Source organism: Cuculus canorus, chromosome 4 (assembly GCF_017976375.1).
Source record: "Cuculus canorus isolate bCucCan1 chromosome 4, bCucCan1.pri, whole genome shotgun sequence".
NCBI lineage: Eukaryota > Metazoa > Chordata > Aves > Cuculiformes > Cuculidae > Cuculus > Cuculus canorus.
The window spans coordinates 31,620,281-31,639,559 of NC_071404.1; the positions used below are offsets into that span (position 1 = coordinate 31,620,281).

Here is a 19,279-nt window from a genome sequence, read left to right on the forward strand (position 1 = left end):
GAGTTCTCTGAAGGCTGAGGGCTGAAATCCAGAAGAAAAAACATTATTCCATTTGATTGGAGAAGTAAGTCCAGCCTTCAACATTGAAGTTTGCAACTTCTGACCCGTAACTCTTAAATGACCATATAAAAATAGTAAAAGATTGGCTTTAAGCAACTGTGTTTGACCAAAAGTTTGTAATCTTTCCCATTGGAAGTAACCCTTGCTACTACTTTTGATGCTTTGTACCATAACCTACACACCACACCCATCTTGGAAAGAACAGGGTTATACTGATATGGATCACTTTACAAGCTTGATACCTCTACAATGTAGGAATTGGAACAGAAATCTGAATTTATTGCAGAAAGTTAGGACACATTATTTATGTTGATGCCAAATCACAATTAAATTAAATTTAATTTCATATCCTTGACATTTTAATTAAGAAACATAAAAATATTTTGGCATCATTAGTTCTAAGGAAACACGTAAGCATTCCCAGAACTAAGAAGTTTCACTCAAATGACTTCATTTCAGGTCAATTCAATATTAAATTGTACTTAACAAATGCAATTCCTTTTTCCATGAAGACATAGCACACAAGCCTCACATGCTATTTCTTTCACTGGGCTACGCTGCTATTGTATGTAAATGTTCCAGCAATGGGCTTGAAAAAAATCTTATCCACACTGCTGAATGTGTGTATTTTTGAGGGATGTAATGCTGTACTCCTGCAGAAATTTTTATGAGCTTGTGGAATTTTTTCCAACTAAAGAAGTCCAACAAAATAATCTGAATGAAAATAATGGTGAGTCAAAGAAGTAGCAGATGATGCCTGACAAACAGAGCAGTAGCTTTTTTTTTTTAAAACAGCTAGATATGGCTGCGTAACTCATACAACACTTCTGTCAGGACCTAACTGGCTGTAACAAAGGTCAGTTTTAAATTTAAAGAAAGAAAAAAATGCTGGCTTGAGTTCCACCTATAAACCTTTGGACAATTATATAAACCTTTCTGGTTCTGTGAGAGTTGGTTTTCCTCACTCATGAATACAAAAGTAGGTAAACAAGATAAAAATTCAATTCCTGAAGTGTTAATAAAATCCTTTTAAAAAAACAGATCACATATTTTTTTCTTTTGAAGAAATGTTAGGCTACTGTTTTCCCTGCATGCAATAACCTTCACTCACTCTTTAAAGTGAGTGAAGCGTTTTAGTGTTTGTTTTAGTGTTTCTAGATTGCAAGGTCTGCTTTGAGCTAACCTGATCTGCTGGTTTGTCATGTTCATGTTGGCTGCTCCCCATTTCACTCTTCCTAGACAAGTTTCACTGCACTCCTTGTCTTAGGAGCCACACACTGGGCAGCTGCTTGCCTCCCTACCTGTTTCCATTTGATATTGTTCCAAGTACCCTCACATTGCCTTCTCCTGCACTCATCATGTCTTTGTTATCTGAGTCTCACACTGAGTTTTTTTGCCCTGATAACCAATCTGGCCAACTCCCATAGCTTTGTTCACTGCATATTGTATCACGTTTTTAGGAAGGCTCATATAATATTGAGAAAGAGCAGTCTTCAGCTCATAAGAGGCTTCAAACACTCCCATTCAACACAACTTACAGGGAAGTTTAAGTTCATAAGAAATGTATATGTCACGTTTTCTTTAAAACCTCAGGAAGACTTTTAACCAATAGGTACCATTCTTATTGTTCTAGCATCTTGCATTTTTATCCCAGTACTAAAAAATGTTCCTGTTTTCTAAGGTCAGGACACTTATCCCAGGCACGTTTACAGTTATTTGGGCCAGATATACATATGCTATTACAAATAGAAACTCTCTTTATAATTTTATGACAGAACAAACTCAACAGAGCTAAATTTCAAGAACAGTAACAAAATAAACATAAACAACCAGATTTCATATAATCATTTCCATGAATCTTCCCTTCTCTAGCACTACCATTCTTCTCCAGGCTTATACTTCTTCCTCTGTCATTCATTGAGGAAAAGGGAAGGGATGTTTTCCTTTCACTTTAGACCTTCCTTACCAGGTTCGTATTCATACATATCATGATACAGCAGCTATGCCTGTGTATAGTGTATATGAGACTAGTTCCACCAGCAAAGACTCCAGACAGCCTCAGAGTACAAAATACGTAGGAAAACATTTTACAGTTGCAGGTTCATTGGGTCACTTGTTTTATGATGAGGAGCACCTGAGGGAACTGGGGTTGTTTAGCCTGGAGAAAAGAAGGCTGAGGGGAGACCTTATTCCTCTCTACAACTACCTAAAAGGAGGTTGCAGAGGAGTGGGTGTGGTTCTCTTCTCCCAAGTTATAGGTGATAAGACAAGAGGGAATGGCCTCAAGCTCTGTCAAGGGAAGTTTAGATTGGACATCAGAAAAAATTTCTTCACAGAAAGGGTTATCAACCACTGGAACAGGCTGCCCATGGGGGTGGTTGAGTCACCATCCCTGGAAGTATTTAAAAGTTGAGTAGATATGGTGCTTGATTGATATGCTAGATATGATTTAGTAGTAGACAGGTTTGGTTGGAGTTGAGGATCTCTAAGGACTTTTCCAACCTAATGATTCTATGGTTACATCTCAGTTATTTCATCAGCTGTGTGAAGTTTTTTTTATCCAGTGAGCTAGGAACAAACAGTTAGGCATATGAAAGTTCTGACTTATATAGAAATCTGGTTAGAAATGTGAGAACAACAGAAGTAAAGCTGTCCATATTTCTGTTTCTGCTTAGGTGACTGAAAATGGATATTTTTGATTCAAAATAAGTGTAAGGATTTTGACACTTATGAGTTGCATTGCATCAAATAATCTTCTTAGTCTTCTCAGAGAACAAATGGTTTTAATTGAGTTCTTAGCTCCTAAATGAAGAGAAAGGAAAAAAGTTCTATTTCAATACAAGACAGTTTTGATTGATAGGTATATCCTGGCTCTATAGAGCAGAGGTCTGTGCTAAGAAACCTCTGTAATCCACTATAACAATGGATATATCCACTATAATGAGGCCTTGTCCTCATTATAGTGAGGGAGCGAGGCGGCAGATACCATAGGTGCCCTGCAATACTTTGTTCCCATAATGTTCACTAGTTCACACAGCTTATTATATGATTAATTACAGAAAATACTTAGAAGTGTCTAACATAGTATACAGGTATCGACAGCGGGAATACTGAGACATTTTTGGTCACAGTCATGTCGAAGTGTTTGTACTACTACTACTTAAAATAAAAGACATAACCTTGGAAGTGTAGACTTCTCAAGAATACATGTCTTTCTTCCCGGTAAGTTGTTCCTGCTGTTCCTTTTTAGTTGCACCCTGGAAAGTGGGTGCTAGAATATTTGTAAGTGGAAGTTTTAAAAGATAAAGGTTTTCAAGGTGATAAAAAGGTCAGTTCAATTAAAAGTCATATTTTTATTTGAAAAAACACCTCAGAGATTAATGAGAGCACAAGGGGTTCTGAAATAGGAGCTCTGTCTCCTTAGACCTCAAAAAGGAAAAAAAAAGACAGAAAAGAAGAGATATAGTGACTGCTCCACTTCATCCCTTTCTCACCCAGCTTATATTAGGGACAATAGGTCTACATGCTCCAGAACACACTGGACCTGCGAAACACTAGAATACATATGGAAAAAATGAAGCTTCTCAGCTCTAACCTTCCTACATTCACTTCAGTCATCCATGATCCATGTGACCCTCTTCCTGTGTCCTGTCTTCTCATCCTTTTCCTTCTGTTTTCAGTCTTTCTTTTGAATTCATTCCTTCCCCATTTCCAAATGAGGAGAAGCTGTTAATTTAACAACGTAAATTTTGGGTGAGATCTGGAGTGACAGGATCAGTGATTTCTCTTTAGAAAAAGTAGTTGGCATATGGACATTACCTTTCTGAAAACATGGCAGCCCTGGTGTCTGAAGTCAGAATCTATAGTCAAGAGCTGTTGGGCCAGCCTTCCTAAATACTTGAGAAGCAGAGCCCGGACTGCATATCACTTTTATTATTATTGTTCAATGACAGTCAGAATCTGATGGATATGGATAACAGGTGGTACGAATTCTCTTGAACTTAGACACTTTAATAAATATAGAAGTGTCTGGTAGATTATTTGAATATAATCTACAGTTTCTACGGATATAAGTAACTTCTCAAAGGCATATTACACATATAAATAAAGGGAAAACAACAGCCCATTTAATGTTTTAAATGCTCAGTGGTAAGACGTCAGCAGTATCATCAAATTACCATCTGATACTGTCATTAAAATACCATAGGAAAAATCTGTGTCCAAAATAAACAGATAAGTTTGAATCTGTGCCTCAGCTTTGTCCTTTACTATGGTGTTTTCCTTATAAAATTCACAAGTGATACAGCCAAATCTCTGAAGGCATTAGTAGTATCGTCTTTGTAGTCTTCAGCACAGATGTGCGTAAACAACAAATACGGCTTAAGGTGAGTACTCAGAATTCTAAGGAAAAAAAAAGAAGAAAAAATTAAGTATAAGCTCATTAATTTAACATTACCTAGGCAGTGCAGTGTATACATCCATGGCAAAAAATATGTGATCACTGATTTGAAGACTGTACCATGAATGAGACCATCAAATTAAAGCCGTATGGTCCCTTTACTGGGAATCAAATTCAAATTAATTGTGTTAGTGTATTACATTAATATTACCTGCTGCAAAGACGGCTTTCTGTTGAAGTAGTGAAATCTGAAAAGCGTATGCATGCGAATACGTGGAAAAGAAGGGTCCTTTTCTTACGTTGTTGTGATTCAAGATTGCCCTTTGTTGCAAGGAATCTGGACCAGCGAACAAAGCTGCTCACCCCAGCCCGAGGTGGGCTGAAAGACCCGCTGTCCCGCTGGGGACCACCACCACTTCTGGGGCCGCAGCCTTGGTGCGACGCGCTGCCCCGGCGGAGCTGGCAGCGAGCCTCCACCATAAACGCCGCAGGGCGCGGGCGGTTGCCGAGTGTTCAGCACCAAGGCCAGCTACGCGAAGGCCTCCCCCCCCCCCCCCCCCGGGACGAGGCCCCCCGGCTGCGAGGCCGGAGGAAGAAGAACTACACTTCCCAAGGGCCCCCGCGCCGCGGGCCGCTGCGATTGGCCAATGGGCGGCGGGCAGCGGCGCCGCAGGTGCTCGGCGGAGGAGCCATGGCGCCGGGCACCGGGGCATCGCGGCTGCACCTGCCGGGCGGGAGCTGCCTTCTCCTCCTCCTGCTGCTCCTCCTCCTCCTCTGCGGACAGCTCGGGGGAGGACAGAAAAAGAAGGAGGTAGGAAACGGTCGTTTCTTTCGCTGTCGCGCTCGGCGGATGGGCTGGGGCTGCCGTGTCTCCTGTGCCCTGCGCCGGCCTCGGTCCCGCGGTGTCCCACCCCTTGCCGCGGGTCTCCGACTTCCGAGTTTTGAGCAAATGAAAGGCGAGGGCCGCCGTCCCGTGCTGGGCGAACCTCGGGTGCACAGCAGCCGGCGCAGGGTGAAGTTAAACCTCGTGGTTGTGGGGCCGGTGAGAAAAAATGCACATCACCCGGTGCCGGGGCTGATTCTGGTGAAGGTGCTTGGTGCCGGTGCTTGGTGCAGCTGCTGGGTGCTAGGAACGTGGCACTGGGTGCTAGGCGCCGGGCATGTGGCGCTAAGTGCATGACGCTACGTGCTAAATGCATGGTGCTTGGCGCTAGGTGCTGGGCGCTAGGGGCTAGGTGTGTGGCGCTAGGTGCTAGGTGCTAGACTCTGGGTGCTAGGTGCTTGGTGCTAGGCGCTAGGTTCTAGGTGCTTGGTGCTTGCCGCTTAGTGCTTGGCGCTAGGTGCGTGGTGCTAAGCTCTAGGTGCGTCGTGTTAGGTGCGTCGTGTTAGGTGCGTGGTGCTAGGTGCTAGGCGATAAGCACATGGCACTAGGTGCTAGGCACGTGGTGCTAGGTGAGTGGCACTAGGTGCTTTGTGCTAGGTGCAGTGGTGCTTCATGCTAGGCATTTCGTGCTAGGTGTTTGGTGCTAGGTGCTAAGTGCATGGTGCTAGTTACGTGGTGCTAGGTGGCACATGCTAGGCGCTTAGCGCTAGGTGCGTGGCGCTAGTCGCTAGGTGCGTGGCGCTAAGTGTGTGGCATTCAGCCCAAGGTGCATAGCACTTAGTGCATGGCATTTGGTGCTTGGCACCAGGTACTAAGTGCATGGTGCTAGTTATGTGGGGCTAGGTGGTACATGCAGGCACTTAGTGCTAGGTTCGTGGTGCTAGGTGCATTGTGCTAGGCGCTAGATGCATGGCGCTAGGTGCTAGGCACTAGGCACTAGGCACGTGGCGTGAGGTGCGTGGCACTAGGCACCTGGCGCTAGGTGCGTGGCTCTATGTGCTAGGTGCATGGTGCTAGATGCGTGGTGTGTGGCGCTAGGTGCTGGATTCTAGGTGTGTGGTGCTAGATTCGTGGTACTAGGTGCTAGGTGTGTGGGGCTAGGTGCAAGGTGTGTGGGGCTAGGTGCGTGGCAGTTGGTGCTGGGCGCTAGGCACTTGGCGCTAGGTGCGTGGCGCTAGGTGCTTGTCACTGTGTGCTAAGTGCTGGGTGCTTGGTGCTGGATGCTACGCACGTGGTGCTTGGTGCTAGGCGCTAGGTGCTTGGTGCTAGGTGCTAGGTTCATGGCACTTGGTGCTTGGCACTAGGTGTTTGGTGACGGTGCTTGGTGCTAGGTGCTGTTGCCGGCACCGATGCTCTCTTCAAGACTTGGAGGAAGGAGCAGTTTAAATTTGGTTTCAATGGCAGCAGTCTGTCTTCCTGACTTTGTTATCTAAACACGGAAATGTGCAAAAACATGTAGTGTAAATATTTGCCTTTTTCAGGTCTCAGTGGTACTAGAGCTTACTGTTTCCTTGCTTGCCCTCAGTGTTTTTACACACCTAATGCTAGGCTAACCAGTAGAGTCTCTTTGCAGATTCTCTATAACTTCATTTAAAGGAAAAAGGCCTTTTATCAAACCATAAAAATTTTTTTTGTTATTTTTTTTTTTTTTTACATATGCTTTCTGTTGCTACTGTTGCCAGAGGACTTGTTCTTTGTGGTGCTAAAGAGTGAAAGAACGGTTTTGCTAACACATCCCCTCTTTGAACTATCTGCTTAGACAAAGCAAAGGATGGATGAAAATTTTTGTTTGTTTGTTATGTTTTTCTTTAAAGAACTATGTTGGTTGTTAAGGCTTATAGGCCAAAGAAATAAAATGAGGGCGAACATATAGGGAGGTGCTGATATCTTCTTTCTGGTGTCTGGTGATAGAATGCAAGGGAACAGCTTAAAGCTGCTTCAGGGGGTGTTTGTATTGGATATTAGGAAAATGTTCTTTACTGAGAGGTTGCTGAACCACTGGAACAAGCACCCCAGGGAAGCGGTCGTGGCTTCAAGCCTGTTGGTGTTCAAGAAGTGTTTGAACGATGCTCTTGGCTTTAGTCCAGGAGTTGGACTGTGATCCTTGTTGTTCCCTTCAAGTTCAAGATATTCTGTGGTTCTAAAAGGCTGAAGTTTGTATGTAAGATCTTTATTTTAGTATCGAAGTAGTGGTCTGACTTTATGGTCTTACCAAGATAAGTAGTAATCTGATCATTCAGGTGAGTCTCTTGGGTATCAATGACTAAAACAAACGCCTTCACTCTAGGCATTCTTTTTTCCCTCTTTCTGGAAAGAGTAGCCTCTTTTGCTATAATTAATGTCTTCTCATAACTTTAGCTTATTAGTGTTTTCTAATAATATCATAGAATGGTAAGAGTTGGAAGACACCTTAAAGATCATGTAGTTCTACCCTCTTCCCATGGGCAGGGACATCCCACTAGAATAGGCTGCTCAAGGCCCCATCTAACCTGGCCTTGAACAGTTCCATGGAGAGGGCATCCACAGCTTCCTTGGGCAACCTCCCAGTGTCTCACCACCCTCATCGCAAAGAATTCCTACCTAACCTGTAACCTAGATTTTCACCATTCCAATTCAAATCTGTTACGTCTCATGCTATCACTACATGCCCTCATGAAAAGTATCTCCCCAAATTTCTTGTACACCCCCTTCAGGTACTGGAAAGCTACTATAAGGTCTCTTGGAGCTTTCTCTTCTCCAGGCTGAACAACCCCAACTCTCTCAGCCTGTCCTCGTAGCAGAGGTGCTCTAGCCCTCTGATCATCTTTGTAGCCCTTCCCTGGACCCATTCCAACAGTTCTGTACCCTTCTTGTGTTGGAGATTCCAGACCTGGATGCAGTACTCCAGGTGAGGTCTTACAAAAACAGAGTACAGGGAGACGATTGCCTTCCTCCAACTGCTGGCCATGCTGCTTTTGATTTTTCCCTTCCTGTGATGTGCTGGTGTTGCAATTGTTGTTGATGCTTTCATGTGAAATGCCAACTGTGCTACCAAGATAGCTGAAATATTCTTTATTTCTTTTAAAATTGAATCCTTTCCTAACAAGTAAGTAATGGCAAATTAAAATGGAAATTTATGATTACTGTCTATAAAGTTTCCCAGTCCTACTGCAAAGGTGATACATTGCCGGATTGAAATGTGTATTTTTTGCCTAGCCATTTGGTACTGCAGTTCAAGCTGGTATTTCTCCTCTGTAAAGCTTGTTATTATTTTTTTTTTCCTTTTTAATTGTTTAACTACTACTTCTCAGTCTTCTGCATATTTTTACGTCCATTTTGATTCCTGTTTAATATTTTTATGTTAATGTAATGGGCTAAATACTACTTGTACAGATAAAACAACGTCTTTATGTAGACATACTGAATCTGTAACTGCATGTTTACAGAAACTAGTACAACTTTGTAAGTGCTTGCTTCACCTTAAATGCAAGCTTAAAGGCAAGTGTAACTTAGGTTTTCAGGGTTTTATACATTGCATATATATTATGAATATTGCTTTGTATGTGTCTGCATTGTGTATGCTGCAGCTTAAGTATGGCTCCTTTACTTGTCCTACTAACCTCATGTTGAAAGCTGTAGTAGTTTGCCCAATATATATGGAGGAAAAACATCTGTATGTGAAAGATGAAACTTGAACTTTGTTACAGTAAGCAGTTTGAAAATAACATTTTAAAACTGTTTTAAGGAAAATTTTGTGACTTGAAAGAGCACAGCATCTTGTGCTCTGCAAGGTTCCTGTTCACAATGCTTCCCAAAAGCATGGTGCTAAAAGGCAAAGATGATGGAGGTTAAATGTGTAAAGGGAATGTAAGTTTTTCTCTACGAAGACTATGAAGTTTGCCATAGCTTTTATGGAAGCTGGGGAAATGACTGAACGTACAGCGAGTTATTTCAAAGTGAGCACTGTGAGAGGGATCCTAATGTAGTAGGGTTGAAAAGTATATCTCATGAGATAAAAAAAAAGTCCAACTTCAGTTTCCTCTTGCTTGCTTTGTGTGTATCTTTGTTGGGGTGGTTGTGTGGAAAGAGGTTAAGGACTAGAGAAAGGAAACTTCTTTCTCAATCAACTTTTTCGAAAACCTTGAATACTTGAAAGCAAAACACTGAAAAATGAGAAGGACTTGAGATGTTGGAATTGGAGCTTAAGCAAGGAAAATATCCTTCGAGAGGGAAATGGGTGGGTTTTTTTTTTGTGGTTTGTTTGTTTTTTTTTTCTTTTGTAGTTTGTTTGGTTTTTTTCTTTTTTTTTTTTAAAGGATTGACTACATAGAAAAGTATGCATAAAGTCTGAATGATTAGAGGTGTCTGGATTAGTTGTATGCCCCTGAAAGATGGAAATAATGATATTGTTTAAAGGAGAGGACTGACTTAAAGTATCGGATATTTTTGAAGGACTTATTGCTAGCAGAGAAAGATGAATGGTGAAACTAGAGAACATTGGCGTAACTTCGTGGTGAAATACTATGTTTTAGTTGCATTTAGAGTGGAAAATATCTATGTTCTGAAGTTACTAAAATACATCATCCTGTACAGTAAAATATTCTTACTAACAGCTGAAGAAACTTTCTTTTGTGGCAGATTACTGAAAGGCATTGAGGTCCATCTAAAATTTTATTGATTTTGTAAAAATGTAAAGAACTATTAGGGAATGGATGTGGATTAGTTGATAATTAGTCATCTGTTGTCGTGGAAGCTAGTTCTAGAATGGCAGCATGAATATGTAAATATACAAACCTTCCTATTGCTTCTCTTTAATCGTGCTGTTTGCTTTTCTGTGTTGTGGACACCCTTTGCCACTGAGGAGATAAATAGAAAACATTGAAATGTCTTAAAATGACCACAGATAAAATTTAATAATTTGGAAATTAGATGAAGAGCAACACCACAACTTTCTCCTGTAGCTCATGCTTAAGAGCTAACTAGATTTGAAAAGTTTTAATGGTTTTATGGTTTTAATTCTGGTGCTGAGCCGACCTAGCAGCAAGTAACTGAAGAAGGACTGTTCTTTAGGACGCTGTATTTATAATGGGAGGACATAAAAGATGAAAAATAATTTACTTTTTCCACAGCATCTGATATAATATGTTTGTTAGCATACATTTTCTGTAAGGCATTTTCTGTAAGGCATTTCCCCAATCCTTTTGAGGCTTTTCATATATCTTATACAAATTGTAAATAGGAAAAAATATTAAAAATTGAAAGGAATCAAAATGAGAGTATTACATTTAGAAACATACAGCCTTACTTTTTAATATAAATTGCTTTGCATGGGCAATTTATATAGATAAGATTTTTTTTTTAACTGAAATACATAGGAGGAGAATATTAGTTTTGCAATATTGAAACCATTTCTCATGGACTGTAAAATTTATTTTTGAGCTTGCAGGTGGATCATTCAGAAGCTTAGTTAAAACAGTGATATGCAATTTGAATAGCTATTTTTCTAGGTAAGTTTGTCATTACTGCTAAATCTGACATAGGGAAGCTGTCTGTGTAGACCAGCGTATCAGCTTTGTTCAAGTGGGAGTATCTTGTTAAGCTTAAATCTACTAAAAAAATTACTGATGATGTATAACAACGCCATAGTAATCTTACTCTTCTGTAATGTTAGCTTCTGTAAAGTATCAGTTTGCAGTGAGTATTTTTGAAGTATTTCAGGACTGGTATCTCTATCACTATTCCTTACCATTTTCTCTCCGTGTCTCTCACCCTTTCCCCAAGTGGATGTAGAAGTTATGGCAATTGTGAGAAATTCTGGAAGACGGGGTGAGAAGGACAGTCTGACTGATCCTTTACCCTAAAGCTCAGCTGTGCTTTTATTATTCCTGACATGTCTACCTGATGTGCCCTTAGAAGCCTTTAGTAGTGGTGACTCCACAACGTTCTTAAGTAACCTATAACTGTGTCTTATTGTTAAAAGAATTTTTTTTCCTGAAAAATATAAACTAAGTTTCTTGTGTTCAGTCCTCACATTTTTGAGCCTGTTATTTCTTTTCCTCATTATTACCACAAAGAACAGATTATTGTTGAATCTTTGAAGGGAAACTCGGTTCTGACTGTAGATTCAGAGTCAAACAATTTTAAAGATGTATTTTAAGTGGAGGGTTTATATCCATTTTTGTAATTTGCCATAAAATTTTATCTGTTGTTTCTGTAGAGAGAGAATTTTTTCCCAATATGTGCTTAAAGCCTTAAAGTAACTGTCCTGTTTTTAAAGTGAAATGACAGCAATAAGTCATGCCTGAAAATGTAAAATTCTTTAAATGCAGTTGTAAATGTTTTTCTTAACTCTATCCTAAAAAGAATGGGAAAAAATGTTTGCAAGAATTCTTTTATTTTCTGTTGATTTTTACAAGGAAACCCTCTGCATCCCTTCCTTTTCTATTCCTAATTAACCAATGTTTTGGAGAAACTTGACAAAATTAATTAGCAGTTCTTATTTTCACAAATCTATGTAGAAAACCATGATGTGTTCAATGATTGCATACAATAAGTGAAATTAAGAATGTTTAAAACAACCTGATAGCATTTTCTAATTGGATTACTGAAACTTTTCTGTCCCAGATGTCTCCATTTGGCATCCTTGCTGTCATGGGACAGATCAGTGGTGTAATTGATCTTTTCCCCTCTTCTGTTCTATACTGTTTATACAGCACATCCTGTGCAACCACATGGAAAATACAGATTGTATTGGCTTGAGTTCTAAGTGCTCTGGAAAAATCCGTCAGTGCAATTAGTGTGGGAAAGCACTGGGGTTTGTTATTATTGTTTTGGATCTCCAGATTTATTCTCTTAATTTTGAAAAGTGTTTTGAAGGTCGCATTCTATTGACTAAGCTAATGATCAAAACTAAAAAAGGAACTTTACCCAGTACTCTTCCTTTAATAAATATGAAAGCAAGCATAATAAAATAATATTGTTATCTCTTCATCTAATGCTATGAAATATTATAAGATATGTATAAAATAATACCTTCATTAATGTTTGGTGTGTATTTCAAATGTAATATTTTTTTTTTTAGAACTTTCAATAATGAAAGATTGCTATGAAATAAATAGATATTTTATGGTGATCCTCAAAGCTGCATTTTAGATTGAGAAATTCATTTTTTTGTATGCTCTTACCACTAGTCCTTCGTATTTTAAGAAAGATAAGCAAATTGATACTTGCATTGAATAGATCACTTCTCTTATGACAGAAATAAAAAAAACCTTGGCAATATTTTCATGACAGAAAATAAACCCAGAAATCTGAGGTAGAAAAGATTTGCACCCTTGCCAGTGTGGGCTTCTTCGTGACAGCAGTCACCAGGACTGCTGAAATGATGGCAGGACTTTTATCATTTCTTTGGGAAGAGTGTTGTCCCACCTAAAGGAATTTACCGTTAGGATTTTGTTTTCTTCTTGTGACTGTATCTAATAATACCACTTTGGAATATCCCAAGTTCTTCTTCTTAAATATTTGCAGTCCTTAGAGTAATTATACCTTTCTATTACTTTTTGTTCTTCTTTTCTTCTAAATTTAAAGCAACTTAATTTTGAAATTCAGACTCGCTGGTTGTTAAGCTTAGCAGAGTTTGGCTGTGTTGCATAAAACATTTGTATATCAAATTCACAGAATCACAGAATCACTAGGTTGGAAAGGACCCACTGGGTCATCAAGTCCAACCATTCCTAACAATCCCTAAACCATACCCCTCTGCACCTCATCCACCCGTCCTTTAAACACCTCCAGGGATGGGGACTCCACCACCTCCCTGGGCAGCCTCTGCCAGTGCCCAGTGACCCTTTCTGTGAAAAATTTTTTCCTGATGTCCACCCTGAACCTCCCCTGTCGGAGCTTGAGGCCATTCCCCCTTGTCCTGTCCCCTGTCACTTGGGAGAAGAGCCCAGCGCCCTCCTCTCCACAACCTCCTTTCAGGTAGTTGTAGAGAGTAGTAAGGTCACCCCTCAGCCTCCTCCAGGCTAAACAACCCCAGCTCTCTCAGCCGCTCCTCATAAGACTTCTTCTCCAGCCCCCTCACCAGCTTCGTTGCTCTCCTCTGGACACGCTCCACAGCCTCAACATCCTTCTTGCAGTGAGGGGCCCAGAACTGAACACATATTTGAGATGCTGTTTCACCAGTGCCGAGTACAGAAGGAGAATCACCTCCCTGGACCTGCTGGTCACGCCGTTTCTGATACAAGTAATTCATAACATAAGTGATAATTACAGTTGTGCAGTCCTTTTGTGCAATGACATTTTGAGCTCACAGAGTTGCTCAAGGTTATAGCTTACAGCATATGCTGCTTTAAGGATAATTTTTTTTCTGCCCTGTCTTTAGTTGCTTTTTAATAATTTCGTATCACTGTTGCTGTCTGCTCTACTATTACAATATCAGCATGTTCAATTACTTATTCATTTACCTCACATAGGCCAACTAAGACAGGATCTCGTCTAGGATCTTGCATATTTACTTTTCTGTTTAACTTTTCTAGATTTTGATGTGTGTTTGTTCATGTCTGAGACATGTAAATGTCTCTTCAGTGGAGATTTTTTCACTTGTAAATCAAAAGTATAGGTAATACAGTAAAAAAACCCCTACTTAACATATGAGATTCATTTCTGGGTTTTATTTTATACCTTCTAAACATTTTTGTAAACTTGATTAGGTTATGAATACTTTGATAATGAGCCTGTTTTTCATGACTCATAAACATAATTCACAGTTGAGAATTAGCAAAATAATTATCTAATTCCCTTAACACTGCATATTGTCGGGTCCCGTTGACTACACATTCAGGCTTTTTTCACATATTTTATATCTTAGATCTTATCAGTTGCAGAGGTATCTAAAGTTAAGCCTTTAACTCAAAACTTCACTCTCCTCCAACAGTTTAGAATAATGAATTGTTATAATTATATTGCAGTGTTTTTTTTCTTCACTGTGCTGAAGAATATGATTATTTTAACAATAAAGTGCAAGAGGTATTTTTTTCAGTTCTGCTTAAACTTTTTATGGTAATTATAGCTGCTTTGTCTTTGTTTACTTCAGTGATCAAATTATTACATAAAATGTTTTGTCGTTTTTTCTTCTCCTAGTTACCATCATCTCCATATGATCCTCCACTACTTTTGGTAGTAAACTAGAATGAAATCTAAATTGTGCTTAATCTGTAATTACTAAATTTGCTGGGGTACTGATGCACTAAAATTATTTTTTTATTTTTAATCCTATTAAAGTATTTTAATGTGAATCTTCATCATTCTATGAAAGATATATATAGAGGCTCAGATTCTGCAAGAGGGATTAACGTGGAGGGTTATAAAACTGAGCAGACAGGATGCTTTGAAAACATCTCTGTTCTCCTTTTTTTCAAGGTTATCTAGCAGTATAAAAAAGTATTTGGATGCAAGCAGAAACCTCTTTTGACTGTCAGAGGTAGAGTATACTATTCTAGATACCTTAGAAGTTGCAAGGCTAGCACTACATACAGCGGAGGAATTGGCTATGCCAGCATATGATTAGGTGTTTATCCAATGAGAGAAATTCAAGCTACAAGTAGGTGAGGCAATTACAGAGGAACTTTGTAATGGAAGGAGTAGGGCATCTCGTCACAGGCTGCAGCCCCAGCACTCTGTATAGTTGGTGGTATTGAACTAGGGAATAAGAAATGCGAATGTTTCTGCAGTATTGTCCTTCTCTAGTGTTTGGATGCCAAAGTCAGAACTTTAAGGCTGTGCTGTCCAGAATTTGATATAGTTTCCTGACGTATAAGATATAAAGTACTGTGCAGGCTTCAACTGCAAAAGAAAATAGTGGTGATGACTGTATGCATGGTCCTTAAAAATGATGATAATGAAAAAGTAAGGTAAGAAAGTAACCACTCAACTGGAGTATTGCTGTCTTTCTTTTGATTCTCTACATTGTGATGTATTTATGGTTAAGGTAGTATATGTGCTGATTTCTGTTAGAGCATGCCTATTATTTGTGATTTATAGGCTATGGTTTCAGGGATTTCTTCTGAGCCATGGAGCTTGAATACTTCCAGGCCGGTGAAGAACACGTTGAATCCACTTCTCCTTGCTTGGCTGAACAGTCTATAATTTAGAAAACTGACTAAATATACACAGCAGTAAGTGGGTTTTGTTTTCAAGCATACTTTCAAAGTAAATCCTCTGTGGTGCCTTTTACTAAGATGTTTTTGGATATTAATTACATTTATTTTTGGATTGTGCTTCAGATCAGAAGCCTAGGGGGATTATTGTTCTTGCTACCTACTCTGTCAGTCTTTCTAGTGGGGCTGTAGACTTGATCTCACTGTAAAGTCTGGCACATACAAGTGTAGGACACGTTCAGAGGCCTAGAGAACACTGAGAATTCTTCCTTCTCCTGTACTGCTGTGTTTGAGTACATTTAAAATGTAAGTTATGCAGCTTGGTGGTAGGATATGAGCGGAATTGTTACAAGTTGCAAATGAACTTCATTACCTTCTATCCATGGATCTAGGCAGTGAAAAACAGGAGAGCTAAACATGTGAACCTCCTGTCCAGTGTAACATTACGCATCCTGGTGACTTAAATGGAAATCCCAACACATTTCCCTAAACAGTGTGTTTTGGAAAAAAAAGGCAACTTGCTGGAGTTGAGTGCTTTGATAAAGCTGTTTTGTTATTATTATTCTTGTTGCGTTGGAGGATAGAATTTTACATAAGGGAAAATAAAAACTATTGAAAGCTGTCTTGAAGTGGTCATGAATTGCCAGGGATTTATGTTTATTCTAGCTTGTATTCAGCAGTCTCTTTGAGATGCTGCCTTGCCTTACCTTTTTGAAATACTCCTAGAATTTTCTTTTTTACTGTAATACAATAAGTAGACTAGCAGAGTTAATGGGATATATAAAGAGGTTAATACAACACTAAAAGCAGTGAAAAGTATGAAGTGAAACATGCTATTTGTTCTTACGCTTGTACCTTTCTGACCTCATTTCCAAAAAATGCTTTAGATTTTCATTGACTACTTATGTTACCGTTACACTGTAAGAAGACTTTCAGGCTATCGATGAATCTCGTAGATGGCTGCTGCAAAAGTCAGTTCAAAATGGATCAGTCTTTATGGTGATGGATGACTGAAGTTGATAAGATGACTTCTTATCAGCTACCGGCCATATGCCTTAAATGTAATTGCTGTTAATGGCATGTCAAACTTAATTAGTAGCCAGATTCTTCCTGCATGTCCTCTCAGCAAGTCCTAGATTCTTTTAGCTTATGCAAAAAACTGTGATGTGCTCAGTGAGTGAACTGATCATGTGGGGGTGTTGAACTTGACCAATTTTTTCTTCTCTATGAGCAGTTGATCTTAATTTGAGATAAAAATCCTGTGAAATATGATGCCGCAAAAATTGCATGTAAGTATATTAAAATCACATAGTAAGATATATGATTTTCTAAAAAGACAAGTTTTGATCATCCAAACAAATATTGTTTTGATTTAGCGGGAATATTTTCATCATCCTGTTTAGATGAGTCTTTTTATTACAGTTAAGCAGTAATTGTTATCACAAAATCCAGATTGCAATACTTGGTAATTTCATGCATGAAAATCATTCTAATGGTATTTTTTTTCTTTAAGGAAACATGACATGATTTTGCCTTAAAAAATGGTAAAAATGCTTACTACGTTTAACTATTAGTTTTAAGAGAAGCCAAGTTCAATGATCAAATGTATTCAGAAGTGAGGGTCCTTAAATCTTTAGAAATCTGTTAGAAAAATAGAAATTTGTAGTGCGAAGTTGTCTGAATTCTTTATTATTTTTGCATCACACTAAATATTTTAGTCACGGTTTGTACTCTTGGCAACCATATCATGGTTGCTTTAATGCATTTCATTGGAAGCTTTTTCATCTTTCAGTTCTATGGCTGACTTCTACCAAAGCTTCCAATTGAAGTGGAAAGTGAATGGCAGGAATCTCATTGGAATTTCAGGGAGGACGTCAGTCCTAGGAAGATAAATCCAAATTCAGGATGTAGGACTGTTATGCCTTTTATTTGTCTACAGCAGATGGATTCAGTTATTGGCAATGTGACAGTGCTTTGAGTGGGTGAGGCAGAAGTTGTTCTGAAATTGACAGGAGTGGTGCTGTAATACTGAAGTTACTGTGTAAATATTTTCCTTCTGTTGTGAGACACTTTCTCTTCTAAGCTAGGTGTGGATAGAAGCTTTTGTCCATATTCATAACTTTTCTTTTAATCTTTGATTACTGATAGCGGGCAATTTGTTTAGAAAGTAAGATAAAACATTACTTATATCCGCTGGAGAGGCTCTAGATATTATCGTTGTTTTTAATTTCCTTTATGCTTTTTTTTTTTTTTTTGATTTGTGGCATTGGTAATCATTTTTCACTTAAAATACATAGTAGGCTTTCTCATTTCTCTCTCTGCTTCTTCTAAGCTGGATAAATCGGTCAATACAGATAGATTTTAAAGTATGTATCTACACATAATCATACAGACACACACTAATTTGCCCTGGGCTATATGAAATAGTGTTTACCTTCGTGTTGACAGCTGTGAGTTTTTGTGTTCCTATTACAATAAACCTGGATCCTGTAAACGATCGAATTGCATTAACCAGAACTCACAGACAATATGTGTAACTGCATATTGGTTCAGGAGGCCGCTAAGTTTATTCTGGTTCTTTAAAAGTAATAAACACCTGAAATTCTGCTTTTGCACAGGTAGAGGACAATCCTCATCTGATTCGGCATCTTATGTTTTAGCTCATGCTGTGTGCAGAAACTAGGCATTCTTAAGTCTTTGTTTGCTATGAGCTTGTAACATTCATAGTACTATTTAATTTCGCAGTGAAATGTGACATCTCAAACCTTTTATACGGTAGCATTGTGGTTAGAGCATGTCTGGGAAAGTGAAATAGTGGGAGCACTTGATATGCATTTGATTTCTGGGAAATGATGTTCTCCTTTACATAAAGTACCCCAAATGCTTGACTGCCTGCTCCTCTGGGTGCTTGGATACTCTTAAGGTGGTCTGTGTTCCTGTTGTAATTCAAAAAGCAAACCACTACTCTGAAGTGACTCAGTTGTTTTCACCATGCAATGCCTTGCCTGTGCTCTGAAATGGTCTCTTGAATATCTGAACTGGAACCTATTACTGAAATTAACCTGAAGCGTGCACTCCAGAAATCCAGGTAATGCAGTCCAGTTGCCAATCTGCATTCAGTCCTTGGAACCAGTATAGAATTAGTTCAAAGTAAAATCCTGCAGGGTGTGTGTACTAAGGTTTCGGCACCAGCTGTTTTGTTCTGCAGATGTATTTTTTCTCATTGCATGCTTCACTAATAGCAATCTACTCAAACTTTCCTCTTGCACAGGCGCAGAGCTTCAGAGGAAGCTGCTGGATTCACTAGGCTGCAAAGGAGTGACAAGAGGGAAGATAATTTTCTAGCTGAATGGTGATCATTTGCAAGAGGGAAGTCCTGGGTTCCCCAAAACTATTCATACATTTAATCCAATAACTGTTTAGTGTAAAACATTGTAATACAATCTGTTCAAGTAGGTTTATTTGTCCACCATCTGGATGTTAGTGCTGCCTGCCAAACCTTCAAGTTGGGGAATACATGGAAGGCAGTGAAGGAAGTCAAGGTTAATTTTAAGTAGTGAGAATTGTTCAGGATAACCCCTGTACACTCACTTTCTCTATTTAAGCTGCTATCACCTTCTCAGTTGAAGCTGCCTTTGTCAGTGCAGGTGGCTGAAGGAATTAAGTGTTGAGTGCACTATGCCCAGTGCTCAAAAGTGCTCTAAGCTCGTAACATATACAAGTAATGGGGATCTTGTTGGGAGCCTAGAGGTTAAGGAGCTAATACTAAGGAGCTTAGCATTTTTCTTTTGCTTTTCTAGA

General features: G+C 39.3%; 1 protein-coding gene across 2 annotated transcripts in view; it reads left to right on the plus strand.

The window, feature by feature from the left end:
* Positions 1 to 5,117: 5,117 nt before the first annotated feature.
* TUSC3 (tumor suppressor candidate 3) overlaps positions 5,118 to 19,279 on the plus strand; it is a 138,518-nt gene continuing 124,356 nt past the window's right edge. The window contains exon 1 of one of the 2 annotated variants that reach the window (XM_054066098.1): positions 5,118 to 5,270. In XM_054066098.1, coding sequence (XP_053922073.1) covers positions 5,151 to 5,270 — 120 coding nt within the window. In that variant the 5' untranslated portion in view covers positions 5,118 to 5,150. Of the gene's footprint in view, positions 5,271 to 5,483; positions 5,502 to 19,279 lie in introns of those variants that run through there. The other variant, XM_054066100.1, reaches the window with a different exon arrangement.